Below are 15,817 nucleotides of genomic sequence, written 5' to 3' on the forward strand. Positions count from 1 at the left end.
CCAAAAGTTAGCTGCTGTTGCCTACTCCTCATTCCCTCAATCTTTGTGGAACTTTTTTCAAAAAACCTTATTAGTTTTAGTGAGGTTTGAAGAGATGGCAAACACGCACGCAGTGTATACAATCTACTGACTATCGCCATAAAAAAGAGCTCCACTGTATCGCAGGGAATCCTGGCAACACACTAGAATTCCCACACAGCTGTCTTTCCATGACAATATCAATTTTCTGGCTATAGTTTCTCTCACAAAGATGAAAGGGCTTTTCAAGTTCAAGGCTCTTCCTTTCCTTAATCAGAAAATGAAGGTTAGCCGCTTGAGACTCTGTCAGAACAAAACTGAGGAAGGCATACTAAGATCCTTCAGAAGAGTCATTGCCTGGTGATATCAGATGCAAACAGGTTCAAAGTTCACAGGTTTCTCTCCAGAGTAGCATGTCCACTAGAACTTTCTGTGGCAATAGACATTTTCTTTGGCACTGTGCAATATAGTAGCCACTAGCCACATGTGGCTACCCATGCACTGAAATGTGGCAAGAACAAAATCTGAATTTTTTTCATTTTATGAATTTAAACTAATTCATGTAGCTATTTGGCTAAATTAGCCATGTGGCTAATGGCTACCATACTAAACAATATAGCTTTTGAGAGATTTTTTTGGCACTTTAGAGTGTTAAACTTTCAACATAAGAAACAACATTAGAGTGTTCCCCCAACCTAAGAAACTTTCAAAATAACTCAACTTGAAACAAATTACCCGCCCCTTGCACAGGAGACTCTCCATCACCCTCTGGCTTTGGGGCCATCCTATCATAGCCAATTTCCTCACCCTGAAGACCCACGTGAGCCAGGCTGTCCTTTGGACACCTGCTTCTTTCCCCTTAATATCATCTTTTCACTCTAAAAGACAACCACAAAGGAGGCTGGGGTGTTCTCAAGTCCTTCCCTGAAGTACAAGGTACCCAGAGTTGACAACACCCAAGGGTGAAAGACTCTTCCTGGGTATTAACAGATTTTTATTAATCCAACCCTGGACCTAATATTAACAACCAACGTATAAGGAGCTCTACTTTATCTCACTGAGTCCTCACAACCCTATACAATGGATATTATTTTAACCCCATTTGACAGATGAAAATACTAAGACTTGGAGGAGTTAAGTCACTTGCCCAGTGTCTCAAAAATCCACGAGCTGGAGCTCAAACTGTTCGGTATGAATCCAAATACTATGCTGTAAGTCCCTGCGCATAGTAGGTGCTCCATAAATATTTCGATCAATTGTTAAGTTTAAGCAAGAGTTGGCGTTGGCCGGGCTCACTGTTGGGGGTCATCGGAGAAATGGAGTAGAGTCACCAAAAGATGAACTTCAGCTATTTCAGGGTAGGGTAAGTCCCCGCCGGGTTCCAGGTGCCCAAGCCCAGGCCAGAGCCCCTGACTTCTCCAGCCCATGTTAGGTCTGCACCGCCCTAGCCGGGGGCCGAGCCGGATCTGGAGCTGGAGCCCTGAGCGAACAGCCTGTGGCGGCCCGGGGCCGCGCCCTCCGCAGCCAGGGCACTCCCGACCCCTGGGCTAACAACACGTGAGGTCCCACCCGGGGACGCTGTCCTCGCCGGGTCGCTGGTCTCTTGCCCCGCAGCCACCCGCCTCACCTGCGTGTCCGCCGCCATCCTACCGGCTCTGACTCCGGAACCGCTTCCGGAGCGCTTCCGGGTCACGGAGCGGGCCCACGCGGCAGGGCGAGGCTTGCAGCTGGTTTTGCCCGCGGCCTGGCGCCCTCGGGCGGAACGGCGGTCATGGCTGCACGGCCCAGGCTCGGAAGTCAGGCGGACGGACCCAGTTCCCGGGCTCACCACCATCAGAGCCTCCTCCCCAGGCCCTGCTCCTCAGCCCGGTGCTCGGAAGTCAGGCGGACGGGCCCAGACCCCGGTGCCCTTCTCCACCTGGCCTCGTAGGAGATGAGTCTAAGGGATTTGTAACTCAGTGAAACCGCCTTGCAGCCACAGAGTCCGCAGGTCTCATTTTTTGGAGAAACCTAGTCTTTTAGATGGCAGGAAGTGACGTAGGTATAAGGGAGACAGGGAACTAGTGTCTTGGCCTCAAGAGTTTGTTTCCCAGTTTCTAACACGGAGCTGTTAGAAAACAAGGATTCAGGAGCTGAGCTTGTCCAGGTGGAAACGCTGAGTGCTCCAGGGTGGGCGCTTACACCAAGGCTGCAGGGCGGGAGGCTAGGTGGCAGAAAGGGCCTCGTGGTTCCCGGAGTCACGGCTTAGTTATTGGCCCTCTGCTAGCAATGCTTTGGAACTTTTGACCTGAGACCAACTCACAACAAATACATCCATATAGTCACAAATACCCTTGCAACAATCAGATGTTTTATCTCCTAGTAACTGTCACCATCCATTTTGAAAAACCCTGGCACTCATTGAGTGCGTATCTTTAGTAGCATTAAACCTACTCAAGGAATCAGAGGAACCTTGCTCAACTCGTGGCCCACAGCCATGGAGATTCAAGTAGAATTTTAAAATATCCCAGTAAGTTTTTAATTTTTAAAGGATTTTATTTTTAGAGAAAGGGGCAGGGAGAGAAACATCAATGTGGGACACAGATCAATTGCCTCTTGCTCACCAACTAGGGACCAGGCCCACAATCCAGGTTGTCCCCTGACTGGGAATGGAACCAGGAACCTTTTGTTTTGCAGCCTGGCACTCAAATCACTGAGCCACACCAGCTAGGGCAAATATAATTTTTTTTTAAAAGTTACAGTTAAAGCCGGCTGGGCTTAGAAAAAGTATTGGATGTCAGGAGACCATCATTACAGTTACAAAGAGGACACCCAAATGCCAACTCCAAATAAAGCTCTATGGTTTTACCACGGTTTTAGTTTTTCGCATACAATGCTATATATAAAACCTCAAAATACACAAAATGAAGATTCCAGAGACTTTTAAGAGAAGTAAGCCTTTATTTTGTTTCACAAATAAAGCTGGCTGAGCTGGCTGCTTTTTGGTGATTAGTCAAACAGACCAAATCCCATATCCTCGTCAGACTCCTCCGACTCTTCCTTTGCTTCAACCTTGGCTGGGGCTGCAGCGGCTGCGGCAGGAGCAGCAGTGGTGGCAGCGGCCACAGGGGCAGCAGCCACAAAAGCAGATGGGTCGGCCAGGAAGGCCTTGACCTGAACGTAAGGGGGAAAGTTCAGTCAAAATAGGCACACAGTGCCCGTCAGCCCTTGCAGAGAGAGGTCTAGTATAACGAACAACTCCCCGAGACTTCCCTGAAAGTGATCAGGCAGGATGACAGCTTCGCCCGGTGAGCTCAGGCCCAACCCTTACCCCTAAGAGGGATTAACTAACCCCTCTTAGGGCCTCTTGTCATTTGTAAAGTCAAGGAAACACCTCCCCTGCCCCCAACCCCTCAAGTATACTTCGAAAAACCGTATCTGCTAGGTAAAACACAATCATAAAAGCACTCACTCGGCAGGCTGCCATTTACCACCCCCTCCCCCCAACTGCCAGGCCCACCATGCTGGGTTCTCTTTACCTTTTCAGCAAGTGCGAAGGTGTAATCAGTCTCCACAGACAAAGCCAGAACACGCTTGTACCCATTGATGATAGAATGGGGCACCGAAGCAACAGTTGGGTAACCAATCTGCAGGCACACGCTGGCAACGTTGCGGACACCCTGAGGGGGGAGGGAAAATTCCATTTCAGGTGAGGCATCTTAGAGAAAAGATAGTGAAGTCCAAGCAAAGATCAGAGCAGACAGGACTTGCTGGGCTGGCAAAGATCAGTGTCACACAGGATACTTCATCTCATATGAAATGAGCAAGGCAATTCAGACCCAGCCATTTACAAATACTTTTTACCCTTATTCCCAACGTGGGTATTCCCTATACAGTAATGATGGTGATTACTACAAAAGCCACCACTTTATAAAATACATAAACTGTTAACACAACTGCTGAGTTCCATGAGAGAACAATGTAAACCTACTGTCAGATGAGAATTTTTCATCCACTAGCCAAAGTCCCAAAAAGCAGCTTTGAGGGTGATTGCAGGCCCTAGAATAGCCCTCCCTATGTGCCCAGCACTGTTTTCTGAGGCTTTATTTACTCATGAATTTATTCTTCCTCAACACTCTTCTATCATTAATGCCATTTCACAGGTGAGAAAACTGAGGCAGACAGAGTAAACGAATGTCCTCGGTTACATAGTTGGTTTCCATGGAGGGGCCAGGATTCAGCCCCAAGCTAGACATGCTCTCAACCATCCATGTAACAAGGGCCTGGAACAGGCAGCATGTACCTCCAGGAAGCGGGAATGCAGAGTCTCCTCTGTGATGTCAAGCACCTCCGGGTTGTAGATGCTGCCATTGTCAAACACCTGCTGGATGATCAGCCCAAAGGAGAAGGGGGAGATGTTCAGCATGTTCAGCAGCGTGGCTTCGCTGGCTCCCACTTTGTCTCCAGTCTTAATCAGCTGCACGTCACTCTGAAGAGAAAGGTAACGGTTGGCAGTGAACACCTGAACACCCTGTGGAAGGACCGCCACTGAGGGGAGCCCCCACTACTGGCCTGACTGGCATTGGCAAGCCAGGTCCACTCACCAGGATTTCAATGGTGCCCCTGGAGATTTTAGTGGTGATGCCCAAAGCCTGGAAGAAGGAGGTCTTCTCCGGGCCCAGACCAGTGTTCTGGGCTGGCACGGTGACTTCACACGGGGCTATGGCACCAGCACGCGCGGCAGCTGGCACCTGAACAAAGAACAAGAAACGTGGGTTCTCGCTCCACAGACACAACCTGAGAACGGTCGGTTTTACTTCTTTTTTAAATTTATTCTTTATTGCATTTTTTCCCATCACCATTTAGTCCTCATATACCTTCCCCCTCCCTCTCCATGTTTCTTTTAAGGAACCAAAATTGATTAAGGTCTCTTAAGCCAACCTGATTCCCCCCTTACCTTATTGGCCAGCAGCATGTCCCTGATCTCCGTGAGGTCCTCCTTGGTGAACACAAAGCCCACATTTCCCCGGATGTGAGGCAACAGTCTACAAAGAGAAGTTTACAGAGAGGAGGTCAACTTTCAGCACCATTCTTCTCCAGGAGAAGGGAGAAGGGCACAGAGGAAGACAGAGTTGGCCAGAGAATTCACTGACTTCTCCAGAGCCGGGTTGTTTTCCAGATGCCCTCGGATGGCCTTGCGCATCATGGTGTTCTTGCCCATCAGCACCACGGCCTTCCCGCGGAGGGACATGCGGATCTGCTGCATCTGCTTGGAGCCCACATTGTCTGCTCCCACAATGAAGCATTTTGGATAATCGTCCAGAAGTTGCTACAAAAAGCAGACGGAGACAAGCCAAGGTTAAGAGGGAGAAAGGAGAAAAAAACATCCGGAGAAACCAAAGCCCGCAACGGACTAGTTTCCTGGTTTCCATCTCACTCCCGTTCTTCCGAGCTTTTGAAGTGACTCAGATACGGGCCGACGCCTCCCATTCCGAGCCACCTGAGGTGTAACACGGCCAGATTTGTCCGTGACCGGGCTTCATACATTCAACCAGAAAAACTTTAATTGAGGCCTCATTTCTAACGTTTCCCAATTAGAAGATGTGTTTCTGACTCATTAAAGTGGCTTAAGAGAAAAAACACTGTTCCAAGTAAGGCTGGATTTACAGCTTTCAAAACACAAAGTAAAGTAAGTATCCTGAGAACTGACTTGCAGACTCTAGGTCCTGCTAAACCAGCACCTTCAAGACAAATGGGCAAGGGTATAGGCTACGCTCCACGACCCGGCAGCAGCGCTGTCAGGCTTTCTGGGTAGGGAGGGCCCCCTTATTCCAAAAGATAAGTGGGTGTCTTGGCTGACAAGACCTAAGTATGCAGCAACTTGCCTTTTTGGACTGAGGCACTCGCTGCCCCACACCGTCCCAAAGACAGGAGGAGAGGAGTCAAGTATGATGAGCGCTGTCTGGAGGCCAAACCTGGGACTGGCTGCCACTTAGTTATCTCAGGAGGCACGAAAACCGCCTGAGCCTGTTTACCCGCACGCAGGCGGTGGCTCGCAGAACTTTGTAAAGTCATTAGATTAAATGAGATTTGCCCAACGTGGCCCAATCCAGCAGCTGATTGTCCCTCTGAGCCAGCGGCGCAGGCAGCACGTTGGGCGCCTCGACCCACCCGGCACTTACGATGATCTTAAGGAAGTAGTTGGACTTCCAGGTCGCCCTGTCTTCCCTGGGCATCACGGCGGTGCGTCAGGGATTGCCACGCAGGGTTTAAAGACGATGTCACTGAAGAGAGAGAGGGAGCTCAGAAACTCAGACACTCGTCCCCACCGCCCCGCCGGACTCAACGCCAGAGGCCTCTACGGAACCGGCCGCACGTTGAGTGCCCGCCGGCCTGGCTTGGGTTGCCGCGGCCACCACTCGGAGAGCGCGAGCCGCTGCCGAAGCCCCAGGCCACACAAGAATTGATCCCACGAACTCCAAACGTGCCCGGCAAAAAACCCATCCTCCCCGCAGCCAGTCCCCCGGCGCCATTTGGGGATCACACGAACCTCTCACGAGGGCGCCTGGAGAGAGGAAGGCCCTACACCAAGGGCAGTATTTATAGGAGAACAAAGTGGCCAATCAGAAGCCTCAGACAGCGCCCCCACCTATTGGCTGGGGAAGCACGACTGATATCTACAGCCATTGGGTGATATCGCTGCCAGCCAGCCTATGGGAAGCCGTCTCTAAATACGGAAGTTAAGAAAGTTCCGGTTGTTGCAGAAACCTTCTCAGGGCTGCTTCCCTCTGCTGGGCCGGAGCTGCTATTGTGTAGGCGCGAGAATTCACGTTTCCCTTGGCACCGCCCTGTGGCAAACTAGAGTATGACGTGGAGCTGAAAAAGAGTTGCACATGCCCTAGAAAGAGAATGGTCTCTGTCTCCTCTACTCTTGGTTCTTCCCCCCACAAAATCAGAGGGATCATTTAAAACCAGATTTCCTCATCTGCTCAAAAGTCTTCAAAAGCTCCCCATTTTCCACAAAGTAGAAACACTAACTGGCCTACAAGGCCCTACATCATCACCCCCAACCTCTACCCCTATAATCGCATCTCCTATTTTCCTGCCCATTTCAGGGCTCTTGCATCAGCTACTCCGTCTTCCTGGAAGGCTCCTTGCCGATATCCACAATCCTCCATCAAGGCTTGGCTCAACCATCACCGGCTTAGCCAGGCCCACTCTGATAGCCCTATTTAAAATTCCTAAAAAATAATTCACTCCCCTCCCCCCTTACTCTGTTCTGTTTTTTCAATAGCAAGCACTTACGCTTTCTAACCACTATATAATTTATCACATTGGTTTTTGAATGTCTCTCTCTGCAAGAATGGAAGCTCCCCAAGACAGATTTTTTTTAAATCCTCACCCGAGGATATTCGTATTGATTTTTTTTTTTTTTGAGGGAGAGCGAGGGAAGGAAACATCGATGCCAGAGAGAGAAACAACAATCAGTTGGTTACTCTTCCCTTATACATCCCAACCAAGTATCAGCTCTCAACCTAGGTATGTGCCCTGACTGGGGATGGAATCGGCAACCTGTTAGTGTACAGCAAGACACTCCAACCAACTGAGCCCCTTGGCCAGGGTCACAAGGCAGAATTTTTTGCCTTGTGCCTAGCACGCTGTAAGCATGTGGCAAATATTTGTTGAACGTGTGAACGCAGGGTTTGCAGTCCCGTGGCCAGGATCTCCACATTCTGTTAGTTCACATCTATGTCACCTTAGGAAGTGGTTTCACCTTGCTAAGTCTGTTTCTCATTACTTAATCTGTAAAAGAGGGTAATAGTATCCACATTCTAGAGTTGCGAGAATTTCATGAGATATTTGTTAGGACTTAACAGTTCCTGCAACGCAGGAGGAACATTGTGGGAACAATGCAGTAACACTGTTACTACCAATGTTAGCTTCTTTTGTTATACATTCCTTTGACGCTTATTTGAACAATTGTACTACATCCATAAATAGCTCCGACCAGTGTGGCTCAGTTGGTTGGGCATCATCCTGAAAAGCGAAAGGTCGCCAGTTCGATTCCTGGTCAGGGCACATGTCTGGCTTGGTGGTCTGGTCAGGATGCGTTCGAGAAGGCAACCAATCAATGTTTATCTCTCACATCAGTGTTTCTCCCCTTCTCTTTCTCCCTCTCTTCCCTCTCTCTAAAAAATTTAAATACCTAACTGATGTGGCTTAGTGAATTAGTCTTTCTCCTGCAAACCCCAAGGATGGTTCTACCCCCGTCAGGACACATGGCCTGGATTTCTGCCTGCCCCCAGTGCGGGGCACGAAGAAGCCATGGATTGATGTTCTTCCCCCTCTCTCTAAAAATAAATACAATCTTTTTTTTAATAAATAAATATTCTTTAAAAATATTTTTTAAATAAATGAGCTTAGATGCTACAGCAGAAGAGGTGTTTCTCCCTATCTTTACCCTTTGCACTTGACCAAGTTAGAAATCTCTATATTTTGTGATGAGCCAGTTTAGAGAGATGCTGGCGTTACTTTCTGCCAACATCCTGTCTGAACGGCGAGGCATTACTGCATGCTCAGCACTGTGCCAGGTACTTTGCGCACACTACAGTTGTTAGTCTTTGCAACACCCCCCTCCAGGGGCACCGTTTTAGTATTTCCATTTTATGGTTGAGAAAATTCAGAGGTTAAATCGTTTGCCCAAGTCCCTCAATCAGCTAATGATGGCTTCAGGACTGAAATCTAGGAGCAAGTTCAAAGCCCATGGGCCTCACTATGCTCAAGTCCTTTGCAAACCCTGAGACTGTCTCCCCCTAAACATACTTTCCTGGGGATATACATACTCACAGGTACCTTCCCAAGGACATCCCAGCTCTGCTGATACAAGTACTTCCCATTTCAGTACATCAATATAACGGAATGCCATGAAACCATTAAAAACGCAAATCTGTAATTATTGGCATGGGAAAATACTCACAGAGGACACTTGAGTGAAGAAGCAAATTACGAGGCACTGTACTATATATCCATTTCTATAAACAACATAAATGCAACATGGGCTAGAAGAATTAGGCAAGTAATTATCTTTGGTTGAGAGCTGAAGGTAATTTTCACTTCTGAGCTCACTGTGAAATGGGCAGGGTTCAGACTAGAACTCAACATAAGGCATTTGGAGGGCCATTCCAAACAGGAAAACTGAAGCTCCGGGAGGAACAAAGCTGTTCAGGAAGCTCTCGAGGAGGCCGGGGGCGGGGTATGGCGAGAGGAGGAGGGGCAGCGAGCAGGCTAAATTCTGGCTAAGAGCGAGGAAGCCTGCAAATATAAACACAACCACCAGGGGGCAGTAGGGCCCAACCGCCAACTGTTAGTCTGCCCCCTTCACCCCGGAGGGTTCCACACCCAGGGGGTTGTGCCAGCACGTGGTGGGGGTTGAGCGGTCAGTGCAGGAACACAGGCAGAGGCAAGCCTTAGGTTCCTACATCTTGTCTCTGCACTTGCTCAGATTGCCAGCTGCATGTTGGTTCTCCTCTCTGAACCTCTTTCCCCATCTGCAAATGAGTGTAAGACCACACACAGGCTCCAGTAAGGATGCCCTTGGGGAATCCTGCCTGGATCCAAACCAAGCTGTTCCTCAGCCTCCCTGACCAACAAAACTCCCACAGGGAGCCGGGAGGACCTGCGCTCACAGACGAGAGTCCCCGAGGCAGGGGTCCCAACCCCGAGGCTTTCTGCTCCAAGTAAGAGAACTCGGTCCTTGTGACCCTGGGCTGGTTTGGTTTCCCCTTTGGGACTACGGTTTCTCTTCTGGGACTGAGTTGTAATCTCAAACCACAAGGAAAAGGCACTAGCACAGGTCAAAATAGTGGCAAACTTTATTGGCATAAATCACAGGAATTGAAATGGGGAACGGCCAGGTTAAAAGTTTACAGAGAGAAAAATTAAAATCACATCATCAAATAACCACTGACCCAGAGGGTGGACCGCAGAAACCCGTTCCTCTAGGGGAGGGGTCCGGGTGGGTCCTTGTAAACTGAGCAGTAAGGCCTATGGGTAGAAGTGGAGAGGTCAGACCTTTGGAGGGGCCTGGCTGACCTCCCCAGAGAGCCCAGCACACTGGGCCTCTGCTGTGAGGCTAGCAGAGTGGTCTGGGTCGTCCTCACCTTAGACCCCACCGGGGCCCCTCTCTGCTGACCAGGAACCCCAGGCCTGCTGGCTCCTGCTTCATCCTTGGCGGACAAAGCTCCAGGGGCCTCCCACGGCTTCAGGGGGATCCTGGCCCTCTGCCCGGAATCCCCTCTCGCTCCCTTGCAGCAACCTGGGCCCTATGCCCCAGACCTCCAGTTTCCAAGGAGGGCAGGAAGCTTGGGGAAGTGACGCCCAGTGGAATCGACAAGACCAGCGGTCAAAGTGAGACACCAGCCTTCCCCAGGAGGCGGACGGAGCCGCACAGAAGCGGTGAGGAAGCCAAGAATGTCCCGTGGGTTCTTTAGGTCATGGGGGAACAGACGCTCCTAATGGCTCAGCACCCCCAAAGTACACCTTCCCCTTCTCTTCCCTCAGGAACTTGATGGATGAGGTTCAACAATCCTAGGCTCAGAAGGGCAAGACACCCTTAGGCCAGTTTCGGTTAAGACCTCGCTGGCCTGGGTAGTAAGGGAGGGGTTTCAAAATACAGCAGTTTATAAAACAGTCCTGGCGAGCCACGAAGTGAAGGGCGGGAGGGAGCCTCGGGGCTGCGCCCACTTCACCTGCTTATGCTGAGAAAAAATGAAAGGCAATGGCTTCCCCGCCCCAAGCCCGCAGCACGAGGCAAAACCCGGCCCCCCGCCATGGTCGCCCACAGGACCGGTGGCGATTGGGCCAGGAGGGCATTACAAAAAGGGGACGTCTTTAAAATCTCTTCAAAATCGTTTGGATAGAGAAGTAGAAGCAAGTCAGACGATACGAATTCAAACCTCAGTGTAGAAACCTATCAAAGTCGGTACAGTGTCCAGGCACGAGGTGAAACGCCCCGCCTACGCCGTCCCCAGAGACGGAGGAAGTGACTAGAAAACATTATTGCTGGAGAAGCCTGTCTCAGTAGAATCAGAGCAGTTACAGAGGGCGAGGGGTGGTCGCCCAGGCCTGGGGAGACTGGAAGGGCAGGAGCACAAGGAACCTTCCGTGGCCCCTGGGCACTTCGACCCTTGGATGGACGGATTTATGCTGGCATGGTCTGGAGGGAACCGTGTCCCCCGACACTCTCAGAACAAGGCTGATTTGGTCGGAGGGAAACAAAGACAAAAAGAGACCCCATCTGATCCTGCCTGCCCTACCCCTGGCTCCGCTGCCGAAACAGGAGTAAGAGGCGGCTCCAAGCGTGGGGTGCTGGCCTGACCAGGCGGGTCTGTGGTGGGGGGGGGCCTGCACCCCATCTCCGGGAGGAGGAGCTGGCGGCCTGGGGGCAGCCGCAGGAGTGAGAGGCCCAGAGGCTCCGGCAGAGGGAAAGAAAACAGGTGGGACCCTTTGAGGCCCCCCTGCCACCCTGCACAGCTGAGGACACGGGTTCCAGTTACAGTCGGGCTTGGCCCTTCACGCCTGGGCGAGGCCTCTGGGTCACAGTGCAGTGGGGGGGGGGGCTGGGCCAGGGGACAGGGCCGGACAAAGGGACGAGGGCACCTAGCAGAAGAGCTTGAGGAAGCAGTTCTGACAGTAGGGCTTGTCGTTCTGCTCCTTGAAGGTGCCCTTGTTAAGCTGCTTGAGGCAGAAGGCACAGACGAAGTGCTCCGGGTGGAACTTCTTGGCCATGGCCGTGATGCAGCGGCCCGTGATGGGCTTCTGGCAGCCGGAGCACAGCGAGCCTCGCCGCTCGTGGTAGTGCACCTCGCAGTAGGGCTGCCCGTCGTGCTCGAAGAAGCTGCCGTTGACGAAGGGCGTGAAGCACTCCTGCCAGGAGGAAGGGGGGAGATGGAGGAAAGGGGGCTCAGCCTGGGCCAGGGGGCGGAGGCAGTGCCCAGCTCCATGGGCAGGAGACAGCTGTGGTCACCACTCTCCCACTCGTGAAGCGTTCCCTGTGTGCCAAGTACAGCGCTAAACGCAGCATAATTCTCCCAACAGAGGAGGCAACTCCAGCCTGAAAGTTAAGTGACTTGCCCAAGGTCACACAGTTACTAACTGTACAGCCTGGACTTGGGAGACACAGGTCGGACTCCTGGCACCAAAATGGAAGGCTGGAACACTGTGCCCTGAAGCCCTGGGACTGCCAAGTGGGTCCAACTCTGCACCCCGCACTCCTCTGTGGAGATGCACGCGCACACTTAGGCATTAAAGGCCCCAGGGAGTCCTGCAGCGAACAGTGTCTCCCAAACCCATTTGGTCAGAGGGCACTCGCTGGATCCCCAATAACCTTTATGGCCCCCCATTACCTCCCAGATTTCAGTTTGAAAACCAATGGCCAATTCTGCTGAGACTGCAAAACCCTTGCATTATCTCATTTAGTTCTCACACGCCTCCTCCTACACCCCAGGGGCTGCCACTCAGGACGAGGCTGGGGACACAGTCGCCTCGTTGTTGGCCTCTCCCAGCCTCAGGACAACCCTGGCCCAGGACCCACTGGACCTGAAGAGACGTAGCCCCGGCCTGCTCACCCCAGTGATAACCACAAACAAGGCCTCCAAACTGGATCAGAGAGCACAGTGGGGGAGGCCCCTCCGTCCCCACTGCCGGGCCCTCCGGACGCAGAGCCGGGGCGCTGCTCACCCGGCACACAAAGCACTCGGGGTGCCAGAGGGTGTTGAGGGCCGAGATGTAGTTCTCCAGGATGGCCCGGGCGCAGCCGCCACACTTGGGCGCGAACATGTCGAAGTAATCCTTCCGGCAGTAGGCCTTGCCGTCCTTCTCGTGGAACCCTGAGGGGCGAGGTTGGGGGCAGGGTCAGGCCTCCAAAGGTGAGACCCCCAGCTCCAGCACCAGCAGCAGCAACACCCCACCGCCCTGCCCCACCGCCCCGATGCAGAGGCAGAGAGTCAGCCTGCTGCTCCGTACCTTCGGGCCCAAAGAAGGCGCCACACTGGGCGCAGAAGAAGTGCTCGGGGTGCCACGTCCGGTCGAGGGCCGTCACCACTTTCTGCAAAGTGAAGTGCGGGGTCAGAGTCAAGCCGCCGGCCCATGGGGCAGACCCCACCACAGAGACTCACGGGCAAGGCTCTCCTCCCTCTTTCCCACCCCCAGCCGCCCAGCCCGGGAAAGAGCAAACGTCGCCCAGATGGGGGTCCCTCCTCACTGTATTCAGTACCACTGAGAGCTCGAATTTACTGGAGGAGGTGCCAGGCCAGACACCCTCTCTTTGTCTTCGCACGAGACGGGGTCACAGGTTGGACTGTGACGATTACTTTACGTGAAGGAACCTAGGCTCAGCGAGGCTGGGCGCTTCCCTGTCTCGGCCCAGCGGCAGAGAGGGAGCCAGCACTCCACCCCACTGATCTGGGCAGGGCTCCCAGCCTCTCAGTCTTCCCCGAGGGAGCCTGGCGAGGGCGGGAGATGGGACGTGGAGGGCCCGACCTGCATTAGGGCTGTTGTGCATCAGGCCTGGGTTCAAATCCCAGCCCCGCCGTTTCCTAGCCACAGGAGCCCGGGCGTGTGACAGGGCCTCTGGGAGCCTCAGCGGGCACCGCCCCTGCCGCCCAGCCCAGGACTCACGTCCAGGATGGGGCCGTTGCAGTAGTAGCAGCGTGGGGAGAAGAGCGTGTGGTAGTCCTTTTCACAGTAGGGCTGCCCGTCCCGCTCAAAGAAGTTCCGGGACCCGATCTCCTCCTGGCAGTGGGTGCAGACGAAGTGCTCGGGGTGCCACGTCTTCCCCATGGCCGTCACGACCTGAGGAGGGAGGCCGGTTGTGACAGAAGGCCCTGGCCAGCCACGAAGCACCCTGCCCTGCCCTGCCCCCTCCCCACATCACCTGCCCTGCGATGGGCTTCTTGCAGGCCCCGCACACCCCTTTGGCGACCGTGGCGACCCCCAATTTGTTCAGGTCGGACTGCAGGCTCCCCAGCATGCTGTCTAGCTGGCTCCCGGGCTTTGGGGGTCCCCCAGGGGGAGAGCTGCTCCCCGTCTTCCCCTGGGACATGAACTGTGGAGACAGAGAAAGGATGGATCAGGGCTGGGGGCTTTTCTCCTGTCTGGACACTTGGGCCGACAGAGGCTTGAAATACAGCCCCTCCCAGGGGCCTCAAGAGCCCTTGGAGTGGCGGTGGCATCCAAAAGACGTCCCTGCCGTCGGAGAGGCTCAGGGCACCACACTGGCCTGACCGAGGCCAGGGAAACACAGCAAGCAGGACACTGAGACCCCAGCCTTAGCACTGACCCCTCCCTCGTGCCGCCCTTCCGGACTGCTCTGCCTGCCACTCGGAGGCCGGCCAGCCGCCCAGCGCAGCTCTCCATCTGCTCTGTGCTCCAGGCCCTGGGTCTTAAATAGGGGAGAGACAAGGGTGAGACTTTTTTCTAGTTAAGGAAGAAAGAAGAGGCCATGTCATTGGACCATTTCACAAAAGGGAATTTAGGACGAGAGGATCCCCACCCCCCACCCACTGGCAGTACCGAACTCGGGAGAAAAAGTCTCGAGTGTCCCAGGAAGAGAAGAGAGAGAGGAAGGTGAGCCAGCCAAAGGCAGGGGCCCCGGGGAGGGAGGGGACTGAGGCCAGAGAGAAGAGGCTCCCCAGGCACCAGGCCCGGGGACTGCGGGTGAGGAACACGTTTTGGGTTTCCCTTCTGGGGCTGGCTTCCTCAGATGGGCCCAGGCAGGCGCAAGGGGCAGGAGGAAGGAGCAAGCAAGAGAACCGCTGACGTCCTGGGGGCAGGAGCATGGACATCGGGTTAAGTGAGGGTCCGGGCTCAAAGTCCTTCCTCTTGGGAAGGACTCGGGAGCTGCGTTGGGCTTGCAGGTGCACGCGTGCCGCCGGGGCCCCAGGGCCTGCCTGCATCGGGGGGAAGAGCGGGTCCTCATCTGTCTGGCAGCCCACGGACCTCACAGTGTGGCGCGCAGGAAGGGGAGAGAGGGGCCCCTGCACTTCTGCCCCAGCATTCTGGACCCCAGGAGACCAACAGGGGAGAGATGAGGGCCCCAGGGTGGATGGGGCAGGCAGGCTGGGCTGGGGAGAGGAGCAGCTGGCCATGGCCTCACTGCGAGGCTGAAGTAAAGGGACAGGAGGAGGAGGAGAAGGCAGAACAGGGAAGGTTCTTCTCAGGGGAATGGGAGAGCCGGGAGGAAAAACCACCTGGGGAGAAGGAAGGAAGGAGGCAGATGAAGATGGAGGAAACATCGGCTCAGCAAGCAAGGACACGGAGGCGGCATCCCCAGGGCCTTCCCACGCTGACCCGCCCACCCAGACACACCCCAAGCTCCCCTCTGACCAGAGCTGGGAGGGATCAGGACGCCAGCTGCCCTGCTGCGGGCCGGCCCTGGGCGTCTCCCCACTACCTTCTCTACCAGCTGCCCCTCAGCCCGCCGCCCTCGAGGCTGCACGGTGATGACGACGCCCTCCGTCATCCAGTCCTCGGTGGAGGACCCCGCAGCCCCCGAAGCCTCCTCTGCCTCCTGCTGGAGGCCCAGCCGACCCTGCAGCTCTGCAATGAGCCGCTCCTGGGAAGGGGTCCTGCTCAGGGTGGCGGGGTCCAGCCGGCGGCGAGGGGAGGGCTCCCGGGACATGGGGTGCGCGTGGCCCTTCTCCCGGCTCCTCCTGATCACGGAGCGGATCTGAGAGGGGGAGGGGAAGCCGTCACAGCCCCACTCTGGGCTCTGCCGATGCTGCTCTCAGTCCACACTCAGGCGCCGGGGCAAGGGAGGGCT

General features: G+C 54.1%; 3 protein-coding genes across 6 annotated transcripts in view; all 3 read right to left on the bottom strand.

The window, feature by feature from the left end:
• GCN1 (GCN1 activator of EIF2AK4) overlaps nucleotides 1-1,663 on the bottom strand; it is a 56,520-nt gene extending 54,857 nt beyond the window's left edge. The window contains exon 1 of the mRNA XM_037052237.1: nucleotides 1,646-1,663. Within this exon, the coding sequence (XP_036908132.1) occupies nucleotides 1,646-1,663 (18 nt within the window). The remainder of the gene's footprint in view (nucleotides 1-1,645) is intronic.
• A 1,306-nt stretch (nucleotides 1,664-2,969) lies between these two features.
• RPLP0 (ribosomal protein lateral stalk subunit P0) lies at nucleotides 2,970-6,626 on the bottom strand. Its single transcript, XM_037052238.1, has 8 exons — nucleotides 6,548-6,626; nucleotides 6,180-6,281; nucleotides 5,151-5,326; nucleotides 4,955-5,042; nucleotides 4,602-4,748; nucleotides 4,301-4,486; nucleotides 3,537-3,677; nucleotides 2,970-3,171 (listed from the first exon to the last, which is right to left on the bottom strand). The coding sequence occupies exons 2-8, from the start codon at nucleotides 6,231-6,233 to the stop codon at nucleotides 3,007-3,009; spliced, it is 957 nt and encodes a 318-aa protein (XP_036908133.1). The 5' UTR covers nucleotides 6,234-6,281; nucleotides 6,548-6,626; the 3' UTR covers nucleotides 2,970-3,006.
• A 3,225-nt stretch (nucleotides 6,627-9,851) lies between these two features.
• Nucleotides 9,852-15,817, bottom strand: part of PXN (paxillin) — a 45,213-nt gene continuing 39,247 nt past the window's right edge. Inside the window, exons 8-15 of one of the 4 annotated variants that reach the window (XM_037052243.1) lie at nucleotides 15,449-15,724; nucleotides 14,946-15,245; nucleotides 14,336-14,437; nucleotides 13,931-14,101; nucleotides 13,675-13,848; nucleotides 13,021-13,102; nucleotides 12,736-12,884; nucleotides 9,852-11,922 (exon numbers count right to left, since the gene is read on the bottom strand). In XM_037052243.1, coding sequence (XP_036908138.1) covers nucleotides 11,656-11,922; nucleotides 12,736-12,884; nucleotides 13,021-13,102; nucleotides 13,675-13,848; nucleotides 13,931-14,101; nucleotides 14,336-14,437; nucleotides 14,946-15,245; nucleotides 15,449-15,724 — 1,521 coding nt within the window. In that variant the 3' untranslated portion in view covers nucleotides 9,852-11,655. The remainder of the gene's footprint in view (nucleotides 11,923-12,735; nucleotides 12,885-13,020; nucleotides 13,103-13,674; nucleotides 13,849-13,930; nucleotides 14,102-14,335; nucleotides 14,438-14,945; nucleotides 15,246-15,448; nucleotides 15,725-15,817) is intronic. The other 3 variants (XM_037052239.1, XM_037052240.1, XM_037052242.1) reach the window with 3 other exon arrangements.

The sequence above is a fragment of the Sturnira hondurensis genome, unplaced genomic scaffold (genome assembly GCF_014824575.4).
Source record: "Sturnira hondurensis isolate 20B ecotype Veracruz unplaced genomic scaffold, ASM1482457v3 Scaffold0007406, whole genome shotgun sequence".
In the NCBI taxonomy this organism is placed as follows: domain Eukaryota; kingdom Metazoa; phylum Chordata; class Mammalia; order Chiroptera; family Phyllostomidae; genus Sturnira; species Sturnira hondurensis.